The sequence below is a fragment of the Mastigoproctus giganteus genome, chromosome 8, assembly GCF_048544385.1.
Source record: "Mastigoproctus giganteus isolate SK-2022 chromosome 8, ASM4854438v1, whole genome shotgun sequence".
Lineage (NCBI taxonomy): Eukaryota > Metazoa > Arthropoda > Arachnida > Uropygi > Thelyphonidae > Mastigoproctus > Mastigoproctus giganteus.
The window spans coordinates 73,465,840-73,481,130 of NC_143582.1; the positions used below are offsets into that span (position 1 = coordinate 73,465,840).

A 15,291-nucleotide genomic window follows, 5' to 3' on the forward strand; every position below is an offset into this window, starting at 1 on the left:
TACTCCAGCATGACTGCTAGGTCAGTGGAGTTTACAATAAATCAATCAATACAAATATTTATCGTATTTATGGGCTTGAACCCCGATCCACTCAAAGAACATGTGCTGCTGCACTTGTGCTCCTGACCATTCAGCTACATCAGGACAAGGCTGGCCACATTACACCACTTACATTCACACTAAGGTGACCATAATACAGATGCTTTCAAGAGATATCATTATTTTAATGTGAAGAATATTGGTCTGGAAAGAGTACTACCAGGAAGTCACCTTTCGATTCTAAAAATCAGAGACATTCTGGGGACAAATAATTTTCAGGGATGGTACTTAATTCCAGACACACATCTGGTAACTAACCTTACTCTTTAGGCCTAACTAGTGTTCCGGCTTGTGAAATATTTTTAATCCTGTTGGTGTAACATGTTTCATAGTATCTGCTTGAATAGAAGCACCAACAGCAATTTTACTTTGTAGGATGTAACATTTATTGAGCTCTTGTTGCACAAGAAACGAGTGGTGTGGTGCGAGTTCAACATTCACATTCACTTATAAGGGATCAGGTGACTAAGGATGATGTAGTAACACAGTAGTACTGTGTTTAATGAGCTCATATTCCAAAAGAAATGAGCAGTGTGTGTGCTCATGTGCCAGTTAAACACATTCAATTTTGCCCATCATTCTGACTTTTTGCTGAATACCTGTGTATATTTTTTCTCATTCACAGTAGTGTCTCCAGGAATGAATTCCTCAAGTTACCACTGTGAATGAGAGTGAATTTCTCAAGATACCACTATGTATGTCTACAGTGAACAAGCCTTATTTAATAACTGCTCTGAAATTAACCAGACTTGCTGCCTCTATCACTTTGGGAGAAAATTTATTCTGGTGTTTGACAGCTCCCCTGCATATAAGTAAACTTCATCAGATCCAGTCTTCTGTTATTCTCTAAGATTTTATTTTTGTCCCCCCCGGTTGTTGGCTCACCTGCAAGGGAGAACAGACCTTCCTCATTCATATTACTCAAACCCTTTCAGCACTTCATACACCTCGATCAGATAACTCTCTAAATATCTAGCTGTCAAACTGCAGTTTACACTTTCTAAATTGTTCTTCCTATGTGTGTCAATTTGCACTTATCACTAATCTGGTTGCCCATTTTTGAACCCTCTCTGGAAGGGTTTTGTGTGTGTGTGTATGTGTGTGTGTGTGTAAAAAAAGCCTGGTGTATTCTCCAAACCTGAATACAATATTCCAAATGCAGTCTACCTATCATATCATACACAAGCAAAATGACATCTCTCTCTCCCTAATAGCAAAGGTTCTATAAATCATGGATAGGGCACCATGTGCCTTCCTAACTACACATTTAACACTGTGTGGAAATTTCAGGTCAGATTTAATCTTAACACTTAAATCTATTTGTCTTGAAACTCTTCCCTAACTTATATGTGACTCCAGGCTCTGTTCCCCATAACCTTACACTTAGCAGCATCAAACTTTAGTTTCCATTTTTCAGACAATATATGCAACCATTCCAAGTATTTTTGAAACATCATGGCCTGACTCAAATTGTTAACCATCCCTCCCACCTTCAAATCATCAGCAAACTTTTGACAGCTTCTCTTGTAATGCTTTTCAATATCATTTATGAAAATTAAAAATATAAGGGGACTGAACAGCAAGCTCTGAGGGATCCCACTTGTTACACTGGTCCAAGCTGAAAAACTGACCATGTATGACAACTTTATGTTGTTATCTTTTAGTCAGTCTGTGATCCAGCATAGAATTTTACCAGTAATGTGAGTTTGTTCTAGTTTAAATAGAAGCCTTTGATGAAGGACAGTACCCAAAGCATTACTGAAGTCTAGGTATATAATATCAAAATTGTTACCTGAATCCAAATGTTTAATTGCACCACAGTAACTTACTAGATTGGTCAGGCCAGACTGCCCCACAATGAACCCAATCCTGGTATTTATTCAAGATGGTCCTCAATTGCAACCTTAACCTGGCAGTGGTAGCATACCTGACAGGGTGCCCATTTTCTTTTTAACTTTTATTTTTTATTATTATTTTTTTAATTTTGCTTGCCAATGCGAATATTTTATCTTTTCTAAATGGACTGCAATACTTATTCTTTGAATTTTAAAAAAATATTAAAATTTTTAAAACAAGCTGTGCATTTTATACATTTGAAAAAAAATATATATATATATAAGTTGGTATTCGTGAAAGGCAATGTGGCAACGTTATAGTACTAGTAACGCTAATTACTTGAAAAGAAATTGCTATCACGGTGAACAAAGAAGAAAGAAGTAATAAGAAAAACTTAGTGCTGTTCATCCTGTGACCTCAGCGCCTTTTTCGAGGGCCAGCCGCCGAAATCAAAGGAGGAAACGGCAATAAGTGGGTATAGCCTCTGTTTCTGACATGAAATACATGCCGCACGTGGTACACGTGAAAAGTAGGTAAAAAAATTTTTTTTCATTTTAATTATGAGGCATGTGTATATTTCATGGCTCACCCGACAGAAGCTGGAAGTAAAGATTAAAAGAATAACAAGAATAAAAAGCAAGAAATGGGATAACTTACTGGGGTTGTGGCAATCTGTACTGCTGTGGAGAAATAAAATTTTTAAAAACTGAATGTGGGCTACAGTATATGGTATAAACTGGCAACTCCTGGTGTAAGAAATCAGGAAAATTAAAAAAATTAAATAAATTAATTAATTCAGTTGGGGAAAATAAATTATTAAATTAAAATTAATTAAACCAATTTTGTTACGAATGTAAAAAGGGTTAGTGGTAGGATTACCCTTTTAAGGTTAAACGTGTGAAGGAATGCATCCCAGGATAGAAAGGAATAATAGTGGTAAATAGTCGCTGAACTTTGTATAGGCGAGGGAAGTGTTTTAAGGCAGAAAAGGAGCATATCGGGTATTGCATTCGGTAAACTAATGGCTCACAAGAAATAAAAATATAGGGAGTAGGAAAGCATAAAGAGTACTGAAGAAGACAAAAAGATGGTGCTAGGGCAGTTCGGGGTTGCTGTACCCGTTCCTATAGTAGGACCCTGAACATAGTTCTGTGAGCATTCTTCAGGTGTTTATGTATGGTATATGAAGATAAAAAATAAAAAGTAAATAAGTAGATGGATAAAATAATAATATATAAATGGTAACTGAATACTCCTATAGATAGCTGGGTGTGTGTGCATGTGAGTTCCACATTCACTTGGTAAGGGGTCAGGTGACTAAGGATGATGTAGTGATACAATAATACTGTGTTTATTGTAAGCAAACCAAGAAATAATAATTCAAACAATCACAAACTAGGTAGCTTTGCCCAGACTGTAACCAACTGGGACAATAAGGACATAGAGGTGCAGCAGATACATAACCTACTCTTCAGTATGAAACACAGCATTCTAAAAGCACTATTTAAATTCAACAGTTATGAATTTAAAACTACCTGTTATTTGACATTTGTAAATTTAAACTAAAATCGATAAATAATAATATTAATAAAGAGTATTTACCATTGACTGCACACTGACCTACTTCCAGCCAACTGCAAAAACATCAGAATCAAAGCCTTTGCTTTGATTCTGATGTTTTTGCAGTTGGCTGGAAGTAGGTCAGTGTGCAGTCAATGGTACAGATAGATACAGATATGATAAACCATTCGGCCTTCTTGCCTGCAACTAAAATCCCTTTCTACCAATATGGACAAAGTAAAATTAGACACTAACACATGCATTTGCCACAAGGCAGAAACTACAGCCGTATGTTAATCCCCACCATGGGCATATTATAACCAGTAACCTGGATTTCATACCTTACCAGGAACTGGGAAACATTCTTTCTTATGGATACAAATTCAGGTTGTTTAAAAAAACCAGCCTAACCACATTCAAAAAGCAGTTGCATCATGACCACCTTAACTACTGCTTCATGCTTGCCTATAAATACAACACACCTATTGAAGCTTTCCACATGTGCAACCTTAACCTGGCATCAAATCTAATAAATAATTACAAAGCCTTAATGCCTCACAGATCTCCAATAACCACTATCAACTGCAGTATAGCCATAATTAAAACACAATTATCAGAGCTGCATGACCAATTTATTATTACCCCCGTTGACAAAGCCACTTGTAACTATGCTTTCATATGTAAAACGTTTTACTTTCACACATTAAATACTGAACTCAATTCTAGTGATACATACAAGCCAGTGACAAACAATAGCAATATCATAACAAAAAAGCTAATAGCTATCAACAAAAAACTAAAACTTTGTATTAATAATTATAGTTTTCCATATATATACTGCATACCAAAGTTCCATAAGAATCCAATAGGCTTCAAATTCATTACTTCAGGGAAAAAAACTATGCATACAAACCTGTTAAAACCTTAGAGCAACTACTGAAACCTATCATTAACATCTTGCCTGACAGCAAGACAATCAACAACAATATTCCTATTATAAATGCCTTGCATAGTAACAATATATCCCATATACAAACCTTTGACTTCAATAGCCTATTTACAAGCATAGATCAAACCAATTTGAAGCTTATCCTAAACAACCTGTATAATAGATACAAACATAGAATAGACTGCAAACCATATATATGAATAATCTGCTCAATTTGTGCATTTCCAAGAACTACATTTTCGACAGAAAAACAGTTTACCAACAAACTATAGGTATCCTTACGGGCAGCCCAGCGAGCTGTATCATTACCAATCTATACCTATACTGGTACAAAACATCACTACAAATAAATCATAAAAATATTGATGATTTATTTGTAGCAAATTGCCCCAACTTCATACAAAACCTTGCTAATATATACCTGACTAAGCTCACACTAGAAAAAACCAATGATAATAACGAGGCTGCTAACTACTTGGATTTAGATATAGACCTCAACAACCCCTACTTCACAGTCAATATATATATAATAAGCGCGCAACACCTTTAACTTTAATGTATTCAGTTTCACGCACTGGCATTCGAATATTTCCAAAAAAGTACATGCCAACATCATCTTATCTCAAATCATCAGAATAGCCACAATATGCAATAGCAAACAACTGATAGTGAGCAACATCAGAAACCTGTACAGCAAGTTTTTAAACAACCAGTTTCCGGCAGCCTACTTATATTACCACATCAAAAAAGCTCTCGGTATTATCAAATATAAAAAAAACAGAATTAACCGTACAATTGATATCAATAATAGCATGGCTAACTGATATTCTATAACTGCTAGGCTTGTACATATGTATAGTCAATACACCTAGCCTCTTTTGGGTCTTACTTCTTAGAAAACTTGTAATCCCCCGATTGGATATCTATAGGAGTATTCATTTACCATTCATGTATTATTATTTTATCTATCTACTTATTTAATTTACTTTTTATTTTCATATACCATACAAACACCAGAACGATGCTCACAGAACTATGTTCAGGGTCTTACTATAGGAATGAGTACAGCAACCCCAAACTGTCCTAGCACCATCTTTTTGTCTTCTTCAGTACTCTTTATGCTTCCTACACCCTATATTTTTATTTCTCGTGAGCCATTAGTTTACTGAATGCAAAACCCAAGATAGTCCTTTACTCCTTAAAACACTTTCCTTGCCTATACAAAGTTCAGTGACTATTTACCGCTATTTTGCTAGCTTATTATTCCTTTCTATCCTGGGATGCATTCCTTCACACGTTTAACCTTAAAATGGTAACCCTACCACTAACCCTTTTTACATTCGTAACGAAATTGGTTTAATTAATTTTAATTTACTAATGTACTACTTCGCTAATTTAATTTATTTTAATACATCTCCAACCTGCGACACATGGGGTAACTAGCCCAACTGAATTAATTAATTTATTTAATTTTTAAAATTTTCCCCAATTTCTTACAGCAGGGGTCACCAGTTTATACAATATACTGTAGCCCACATTCAGTTTTTAAAAATTTTATTTCTCCACAGCAGTACAGATCGCCACAACCCCAGTAAGTTATCCCATTTCTTGCTTTTTATTCTTTTAATCTTTACTTCCAGCCTCTGTTGGGTCAGCCATGAAATATACGCACACCTCATGATTAAAATTAAAAACATTTTTTTAACCAACTTTAACTAACTTTACCTACTTTTCACATGTACCACGTGCGGCGTGTATTTCATGTCAGAAAACGAGGCTATACCCACTTATTGCCGTTTCCTCCTTTGATTTTGGCGGCTGGCCCTCGAAAAAGGCGCTGAGGTCACAAGATGAACAGCACTAAGTTATTCTTATTAATTCTTATTATTTCTCCCTTCTTTGTTCACCGTGATAGCAATTTCTGTTCTATTCACCCTTTGTTCTCCATAATTAGCATTACTAGCCCTGTAATGTTAGCACATTGCATTTCACGACTGCTAACTTATGTAGCAATTATGGTCATTTGGTACTTTCTGCATATAGCAGTGTCCCAGGTCCATAAACCATTATTATTATTCTTATTATTAATAATATCTAAAACTGTTGCTTCCTTTAAAACATATACACTGTACACACACACACACACAAAGAAAGTGCATCACCTAAGAATTTCACATTTCTAACCCTTTTTCGCGATGATATGTTACATTAATGACTAGTATCACAAATAGAAATATAAACAAAAGATATTAATAGTTAAGGCAAAGCTAAGTAATATTTGACAGGTGCTCTCAAAATACTCCAAAATGGGCATTTGCAACCTTTATACAACAGTCTTGGTAAATATGACAATTATGGCTGAAATGTTATCAGAAGCCCTCAGTTTGCTTCAGTTTATCATTTTAAATGGAAAACAAAATGAAAAGTTCAACAGGTGCAAACTAATATTTAGTTGAACTGCCTCTGGCCCTAGTGACAGCAGCAGCACACCATCGAGGCATTAACAAGATCAATTTCTGAAGATAATCAACTGATAGTTCATGGTTCCAAACACGAATTATGGCTTCCTGAAGTTCACGAAGGGTCTTTGGTTTCTTTCTGGCAACTGCAGATTCCACACGATGCCAATTACCGTTGCACCTCTAATTTCTGCATTAGAGGTGCAACAGTAATAATTCACATTACTGTTGAACCTCTAATGCAGAAATGAAGCTAAAGTAACTACAGAAGTGCCTACTTACACTTTTTGCCCAATGACAAGGAGAAGAGTCGTCCTGAAAGATTCAGTTACTTGGCAGGTTGAAATGATTTCTAATGGCTGGCAGCAATTTGCCTTCCAATATAGCCAGGTATCCATTGGCATTTACGGAACCTTTCATAAACTGCAGGTGACCTATTCTGCAATACGAATCGCACCCCCATACCATTTGGCTGGTAGGGAATTTCACTGTAGACACCATACAGTCTGAATAGTATTCTTCACCACGTCTACGGCAAATTGTTTGTCTCCCATCAGAGCCATGCAGTTTGAATTTCTCATCCGAGAAAATAACTGACTTCCATTGTTCGGGGGGTCCATTTGACATGCTCCTTACACCAAATTAATCGGGCTTTTTTCATTTTTTTGTGTGAGGAGGGGCTTCTTCTTAGTACGATGGACTACAAGTCCATTTTTGAAGAGGCGTCTTCTGACTGTTACTGCACTTGCTACCACTCTTTTATGTTCTTCCCATTCTCTTTTCAGCTAAGACAAAGAAGCTTTACGTTTTTTAAGGCATAAGTAGAGACTCGTTTGCATCTGATTCCTTTTCTCCTATCAGCAGCACCAGTATTCTTGAGTTTGGAAAGAAATCTACTCAATATCGACCGATTGCAAGACACTCTATAAGCAATATGACAGGAAGAACATCCTTCCTCACATAAAGCAACAATAGCACTCTTTCTTCAGGGCGTCAACTGCATGTAACTCGCCATAATGACACAAGCAAGGAACGACTGCAACTCTTGCAGAGCGTGCTTATATAGCTGAAAGTAACAGCTGATGCAATATCATGCCATCATCTATGCGTGTCGATTTTATCTGATGCAATCTGTAAGAAATATTGCCATATACTTACGTTATTCCAACGACAATTACAATTTTAAGGGGCAATTCCCTTTCTTTGAACACCAGTATATATATATATATATATATATTACTTTTTGATAAAATTACAAAAACATAGACATAAAACAGGAACATCAGTCTCTTAGTCTCTTCCATTTTCCAATTTAAATGACCACTGAATTCATGAAATTTAAAACTGTACATTTGCATATATTTCTGCTTTTTACATATATATAAATATTATTAAAAAAATTAAAAACATATATTAAAATATTATAAAAACATATTAAACATATCTTGCTCAGACTATGCACATGAGGGGGCATAAATTCACAAAATTACACTTAGAATAGCAAAAACTGCTAAGGGCTAAATTAATCAAAAATATACGTGAACTGACAAGTAATTTATGGAGAAATCACATGGCTTCACTTCAGGTTTTTATTTAGTTTCTCAAAGCAGGTAAATTTTTGGGCATCATAAATACACGGCAGAATTAGTAAATCAGTAGGACTGAAACAATGGCCACCGAATGAAAGAATTATACAGTTGAAGAAAAGTTAAAGATTATCAAAAGAGTTAAGAGAGGTGAAACAAAATGCAATATGTTTCCCAAGTGTGCAATTCCAGAAGGAATGATCCGTGGCTGGATGAAAGAGGAAGAAAACCTGCATTCATCTGTAGACTCCACAGAAAATGAAGTAGGCCTCCAAAGAAAGAGAGCTAGACGTGAAAACAGTAATGTTAAACAATACCTATACATGTAGGTTTCTATAAAAGTGTAGTGAAGGAGTACCAATAAATGGGGTAATTTTGAAAGCATACACACTTGAATTTCATAGCCTACTTAGTGGAGATGATGACACATTTAAAGCTTCTGAAGGATGGCTTTAGAGATGGAAGACTTGTCATGGGATATCTCAGGTTAGTCTTGTAGGCAAATCTGCACTTGGTGACATTACAGCAGCAGAAGCATTTCCTGAATTTCTCCATAATTATTCAAGATGGCGAATTCATAGATGAACAGTTGTACAACTGTGATGAAACAATGCTGTACTATAAACTTATCCCCGACAAGTCACTGGGTATTAAAAAGGCAACCAACAGACTGGGCATGAAAACTAATGAAGAGAGAATTGCTGTGTTACTGTGCACAAACAAGACTGGAAATCGCAAGCCAAAGCCATTGTGCATCAGTAAAAGTTGAAGTCCTCAGTTTTAGGCACATCAACATGGAATCTCTATCTGTGATTTATAAAAATAGCTCCAAAGCTTGGATGACGATTGATATTTTTGCTTCATGGTTTGAAAGTGAGTTTGTACCATCATTGAGATGCCACATGCTTTCCAAAAAAATGTGAAAGAAAGGCTCTGTTACTGTTGGATCATTGCCCAGCTCATCCTTTGTCCTGAACTCAAAAGATGGCAAGATCAGTGTCATATTTTTGTCAAGCAATACAACTACACTAATTCAGCCTATGAATTAGGGCATTATTAAAGCCTTCAAAGTCTACTATTGTGGTGGGGTACTTGCTAGTGTTGTGAACTCAGAAATTCAAGTTCTAGAATTTCTGAAAATATTAACACTGAAATAGTTTACATACAATATTGGATTAGCATGGGGGAAAGTAAGTCAACTAATTAAAAACAGCTGGAAAAAATGTATTAGAAAGAAGAGATCAGTAATGATAACCTTGAATTAGCAGCATGTTCAGAACAAGAAGAAAAGGCTGCTTTGTAATGCACTTGATGGCAGCTTTGATGCAAATGAACCAGCTGCTTGGATTTTAGGTGGATGCAGAAGCTCCCGTTGCACATTGCCTAACCAAGGAAGAAATTGCAGCCTCTGAACAGTGGGAAGACAATCAATAAACAGAAGGCCAGCAACATAGGGAGTGACTCAGAAGATAATGTGGATGACTCGTGTAAGGAAAAGCACCAGAAATTAACAAAGTGCTTGAAAACATTAATGAGGTGAGGCAGTGTTAGAACGTCACAGTGAATGTCTTCATTTATTGCATCTGACCACTATTAAGAATTATGTACTAAAAAAAACACTGTCATCAGTTCAGGCAAACTAAATCACATGACTATCTGTATACACATAAAACATTAACAAATAAGATATTTATTTATTAAGTAAAGTGCATTTATGTCAAAAAAAACTGGGGAGGGGGGGGAGTGCCACAATTTTTTCGGCTATAACATACTTTTCTTATAGTGCGGGTATTAAAGTTGTTGCCTGAGACCCACATTATATAGAGGTTGCACTGTACTTAGATTTCAGAAAAGCTTTTGATATTGTTGCACATAAAAGACTGCTATAAAAATCACAGTATTGTGGCATTAAGAGCAAGTTCCTGCTATGGATAAAAGGATGGTTGAGTGAGAGAAGGTAGCAGTTATCAATGAACACTTCTATTCTTGCTAACATTATTGGTGGAGTTCCCCAGAGTTCAATGCTGGGCCCATTGTTATTTTTTATATTTATTAATGATAGTGATGAAGGCGTATTAGGTTCAATGTCTACGTTCTGGCAGAGTGGTTAATAATAGTAATCAGGATATGCTACTGCAACAAGATCTACACAAATTAGGCAGATGGGCTGAGAAGTGGCAATTGAAATTTAACATTGACAAATGCAAGGTAATGCATATGGATAGCAGTAATCCCAGATTAATGTACCAGATGTGTGGTACCACATTTTCGTTCTCTAAACTCATGGTAGTGGAGAATGAAAAAGACCCAAGTCTAATTTTGTAGTCAGATATGATATTCGCAGAGCTGTGCAGACAGGCTGCCAAGGCAGCTCATGGGGCTTTTTCTGACGGATATACAGGAATTTTGCCAGCAGGAATGAGGAGGTGTTTATCCCTTTGTATAAGGCAAGGCCACATCTTGAGTACTGCATACAGGTCTGGAAGCCTAATTTTAAGTCAACTTTTCATTTATAACAATGATCCTGCTGTCTAGAGCAATGTACAAAGTTTCATCAGAAAGAGATCTGAAGTGAGTTTCATTTTCTTTTTTCTTTCACCTGGCTGAATATGCTTTCACACTCAGCAGTGCTATGAGGAATTATTAAAATCATGACTTGAGATAACTTTTCAGTTTCTCAACCAAGGACTGTTCAACATCAATTCTTCTTTTAAAAGATTCAGGTAGATTCTAAAATTGAAACTGACACAACTGATACTCAATACATTATTGCTTCATCTATTTATCTTCAAAGTTACTGAGAAGCACTGGAAACCTATCCCCAATGATTTTCAAATTTTGATAATGGTGCACTGCCAATTGATGAGGTACCTATTTTTTTCCCCTTGAAAAACTGCTAATTATTTGCAAATGTCTAATTCGTCAATCCCACCACTTGAAGCTGAAAAAAAAAATCATAGACAATACACAAAGCGAATGTGTATCTTTTCACATTTATAACACACAAAAATCTTGCAATGTGTCCTCTTAATAACTACATTGCATTTCTTTTGTATTTTACTGAAAGATACTGTTAAATCAAATTTAGCTTTTCCCCAACCATATATGTTACTCCTAACACCATTTGTTTCTTACATTCTGCATTTTATGTAATACAGAATGACCAATTTATTAACCAGAGATAAATGACAAAATTTCAAGCAGAATTACTTTAAAAATCAGAATTTAACTGTGAAGCTGTAGTGTTTTTTTTTTTTTTTTTTTTTAATGAAAAAAAAAAAAAAAAAAAAGGGAAAAACCTGTTACAACAATGAGCAAGAAAAGGGATCAAAAAAATAAAATATGGACACTCTCTCTCAATTTTCTTGTAAATTTGGAGAATTAGCAACAATACAAGAATGAATGCTTAAAAAAAATAAATCTTTTATATTTCTAAATTTTCCTATATTTTTACATATGGGTATTATTAAAATGAATAATTTAATTTTGATGGGTGATTTATATACTAAAAAAGTAAGTTTTAATTAAATGTTACATGAACTATTTGTAAAATATTTTTTGCTTTATATGAATATATATTTTTTTTAATCTTTTTTATAAAAATATAACATACTGAATTGTTAGTAATGCTAAACAATTAAAGTATTGCGGTTACCTTGCTGATGATTCCAGGGGGCCCATTAAAGAATTTGAAAGTGAAGCACACTGTTCGCCATGTGCTGATGGCTGAAATTCACCAGAATGCAGTGTTGGGAGTGCAAGAATTGAATAGATATCTTCAGTGCGAAAAGTTTCCATATCAATTTCTGCCAAGTTGGCATCAATGTTCTTTGAAACATCATCATAACTTAAGTCATTCTGAGATAGTGGGGATACAAAGATGCTCTGTGGCTGCCTGCTATGAACATATTGATGATTTCTGAAAAAAAGATTAATGGAAATAATGACGACTAGAAATCAATTTGAAATTTAACATAAATAACATTATTATTATTATTAATAGCCGTATGGTGCAAGGAAGTCTGAGGCTTATGCCGCACCAGGAAAAAAAAAAGTTTCCGAGTTACCCTGAGAGATAGAGAGTCAAAAGTAGAAGGGAATCACCAAGAAAGAGAAGAATGATGATATCCAGCTCAGGACCCTGGGTGTACCAAGCCCATACTCACCAGATGTGAGCCCCCGGGGTGGCATGATATATATCATATTACCTAACATCTGGATAAGGGTTGTTCAAATGAAACACAAAACAAATTGAGTAAAGCTGATTTTGACTATATGGATATCTTGTTCAGCATGTGCTAGAGATGCATACAGATGTAGTATATTGTGCAAAACAAGATCCAATAAGTGTAATGAGATGTGTATAATGTATACCAGATTTGTCTAAATTGGCACAGTAAGTTGTAATACAATTTTTTAATGCATGTGTACTGTTGGCAAGTAGTAAGTACACAGATTACATGAACAGTTGTCTTGTAATCTGTGTACTGAAATTCACAATGGGAGGCATAATAATTGGGTCTGATACCACACTTTCACAACTAGAAGACCTTATCATACTATTAAAAATTATGAAGACAACATAAAATCACTGTGAAAGGCCATGTGAGATAGTAATTTCAGTACTGTTAACATGGATGATTAAGGTCTTTTCATGCCTCAGGTGAGATAAGAATTAGTAGTGGCATATAATGCAAAGAAGCAGGCTTACACAGCATCAACAACAACAAAAAAACATCTGCATCATTTGCCCATCCCTTTTAATAATTTGTCTAATCCTCCCTTAAATTTATTCTACCTGCCCACTTCAACTCATAACACCAGGTGGAAGTTTATTCTTACAATCATTCTATAACTGAAGGCAAATCTATCCTGCAACCATCCCTTTTTCAATTTAAATTATGTTCTCCTATATGGACATCTAAGAAAGAATAAGGAGACTATTAGCATTTAGTTTATTCAATCTATTTAAAGTGTTAAACTTAGTACCTAGAGGTTACTATATAAGCAGGAATGTGTTTGGATCATGGGTAAGATTCTAAGATATATTATACAGGCATAGGAAGGGGGTTGCAATTGATGGGTAGTTTTCAGATTGTTCTAACGTTAGAAATGCCCTCCCCGAGGACTGGGTCTGATACCATTGCTGTTTTTGATTTTCGTAAATGACACTGATGAAAGAATAGAAGGAACGATGACAAAACTTACAGATGATGTGAAAATTAGGAGAGTGGTTAATGACTGGCTGGTCAGAAAAAGTAGCAACTATGTTTTAATGCAGCAAAATGCAAGGTCTCAACATCTGGGGAACCCAAAAGCAACTTGTACACCTTGATGGGGATTGAATTAAAAACAATAGAGAATAAAAGGGATTTGGGATAATGGTGGCCATAAAGTTCACTGATCAGTATATACAGGCAGCAAGAAAGGCCCATGGTGTCCTATCAGTGATTTATTGATAGGACTAAAATTGCTAATTTTCTTGAGAAAGCTGTAATTCCACTATATAAGACAATTTTAAGACACTTGGAATACAGTGTCCAAGTATGGAGACTGCGTCTAACAGAAGGCATTGAGCTTCTTGAAAGGGTCCAGAAATGAGCAACCCACTTGATAATATCAGCAAAAGGGCATCCATGTGAGGAGATCTCAAATATGTGAGCTAAAGGGCTTGGCAACCAGACACCTCAGAGGGAAAGTGATTGAAGTCTATAAGGCCTGAGGGGAAAGGAGAGATAGTAAAATGAATTAAGGGAAATTTTCATTGTTATAAATGATTTCAGAACTAGGAGAATGCCATGAACTCAAATTATGGGGAAAGAGATTTAAACTGAATTGTAGGAAGTTTTTTTAGTCAACTAGTGTTGAACTACTGGAATGAGCTGCATCAGTTGGTAGTTCAAGTTGTCAGCTTGGGAAAATTTAAAGGTCAGCTGGACAATTACCTATGGAAGGAGGGAAATTCAAAGATAGTTTACTTTTGTTTTTATATATATTTTTTACTTTTATAATTTTTTATTGTGAAGTCAAATGGGTTTATGCCAAAATCTGTATATAACATCATTGTATAACAAATTAATGATATAGTCTCGTTTCATGCGTAGCATTAAGCAAACTAAAATTGCTAATTAGCGCATAGATCTTATTGCGGAGGATCTCTACAAGTTGCCTTGGTATTGCACTACTTACTCTAAATAAAATGCATTACTCAGACCCATGTTTCAATCGTTGGAATCTCATACAGGGGTAGACATAGCAAAGACCTGAACAGCCCAGTGATGGAAAATACCGTAATGTCATGAGATGTTAGAAGGAACAGTAAAACAAAATGAAGTCAAATGGATGTACCATGGTAAAATGGCTCCACAATATGAGATCAATGCACTAAGTAGCAAATTTAGTTTGCTCAATGCTTTGTACAGAATGAGGTTATACCCTTCATATACAATAATTTTATTATTTTTTCTGGCTGGTGCAGTAAAAGCTTGTGGCTCCCTTGTACCAGATAGCTAAAACTAATACTAATCTAAAATCTTATCATACATGCTTAATTAAAAATCCATTTTAACAGATCTTCAACTAAACAGACATTGTCAATTTGGATCCTCCTTTGTTTCTACAAGGAAACCAAGAAAGATTTTAAAGCCACCCATGTTTCTCTTTCAATTTAATGATCCTTCAGACTGTTGATCCAAAGTTAGCTTTCTAATTTGTGGTCCCACAAAAGAGCTCCACCTTTTTTAAAAAGTGAGAGCAAAGAATCTGCTGAAAATGTACTAAAAACAGCCATTCCCATCTACAC

At 35.3% G+C, this 15,291-nt stretch overlaps 1 protein-coding gene across 2 annotated transcripts in view; it reads right to left on the bottom strand.

Moving 5' to 3' along the window:
• LOC150081630 (uncharacterized) overlaps window positions 1-15,291 on the bottom strand; it is a 158,818-nt gene that overhangs the window by 67,386 nt on the left and 76,141 nt on the right. For both annotated transcript variants that reach the window (XM_090380572.1, XM_090380571.1), the window contains exon 3: window positions 12,145-12,408. In XM_090380572.1, the coding sequence (XP_090236698.1) occupies window positions 12,145-12,408 (264 nt within the window). The remainder of the gene's footprint in view (window positions 1-12,144; window positions 12,409-15,291) is intronic.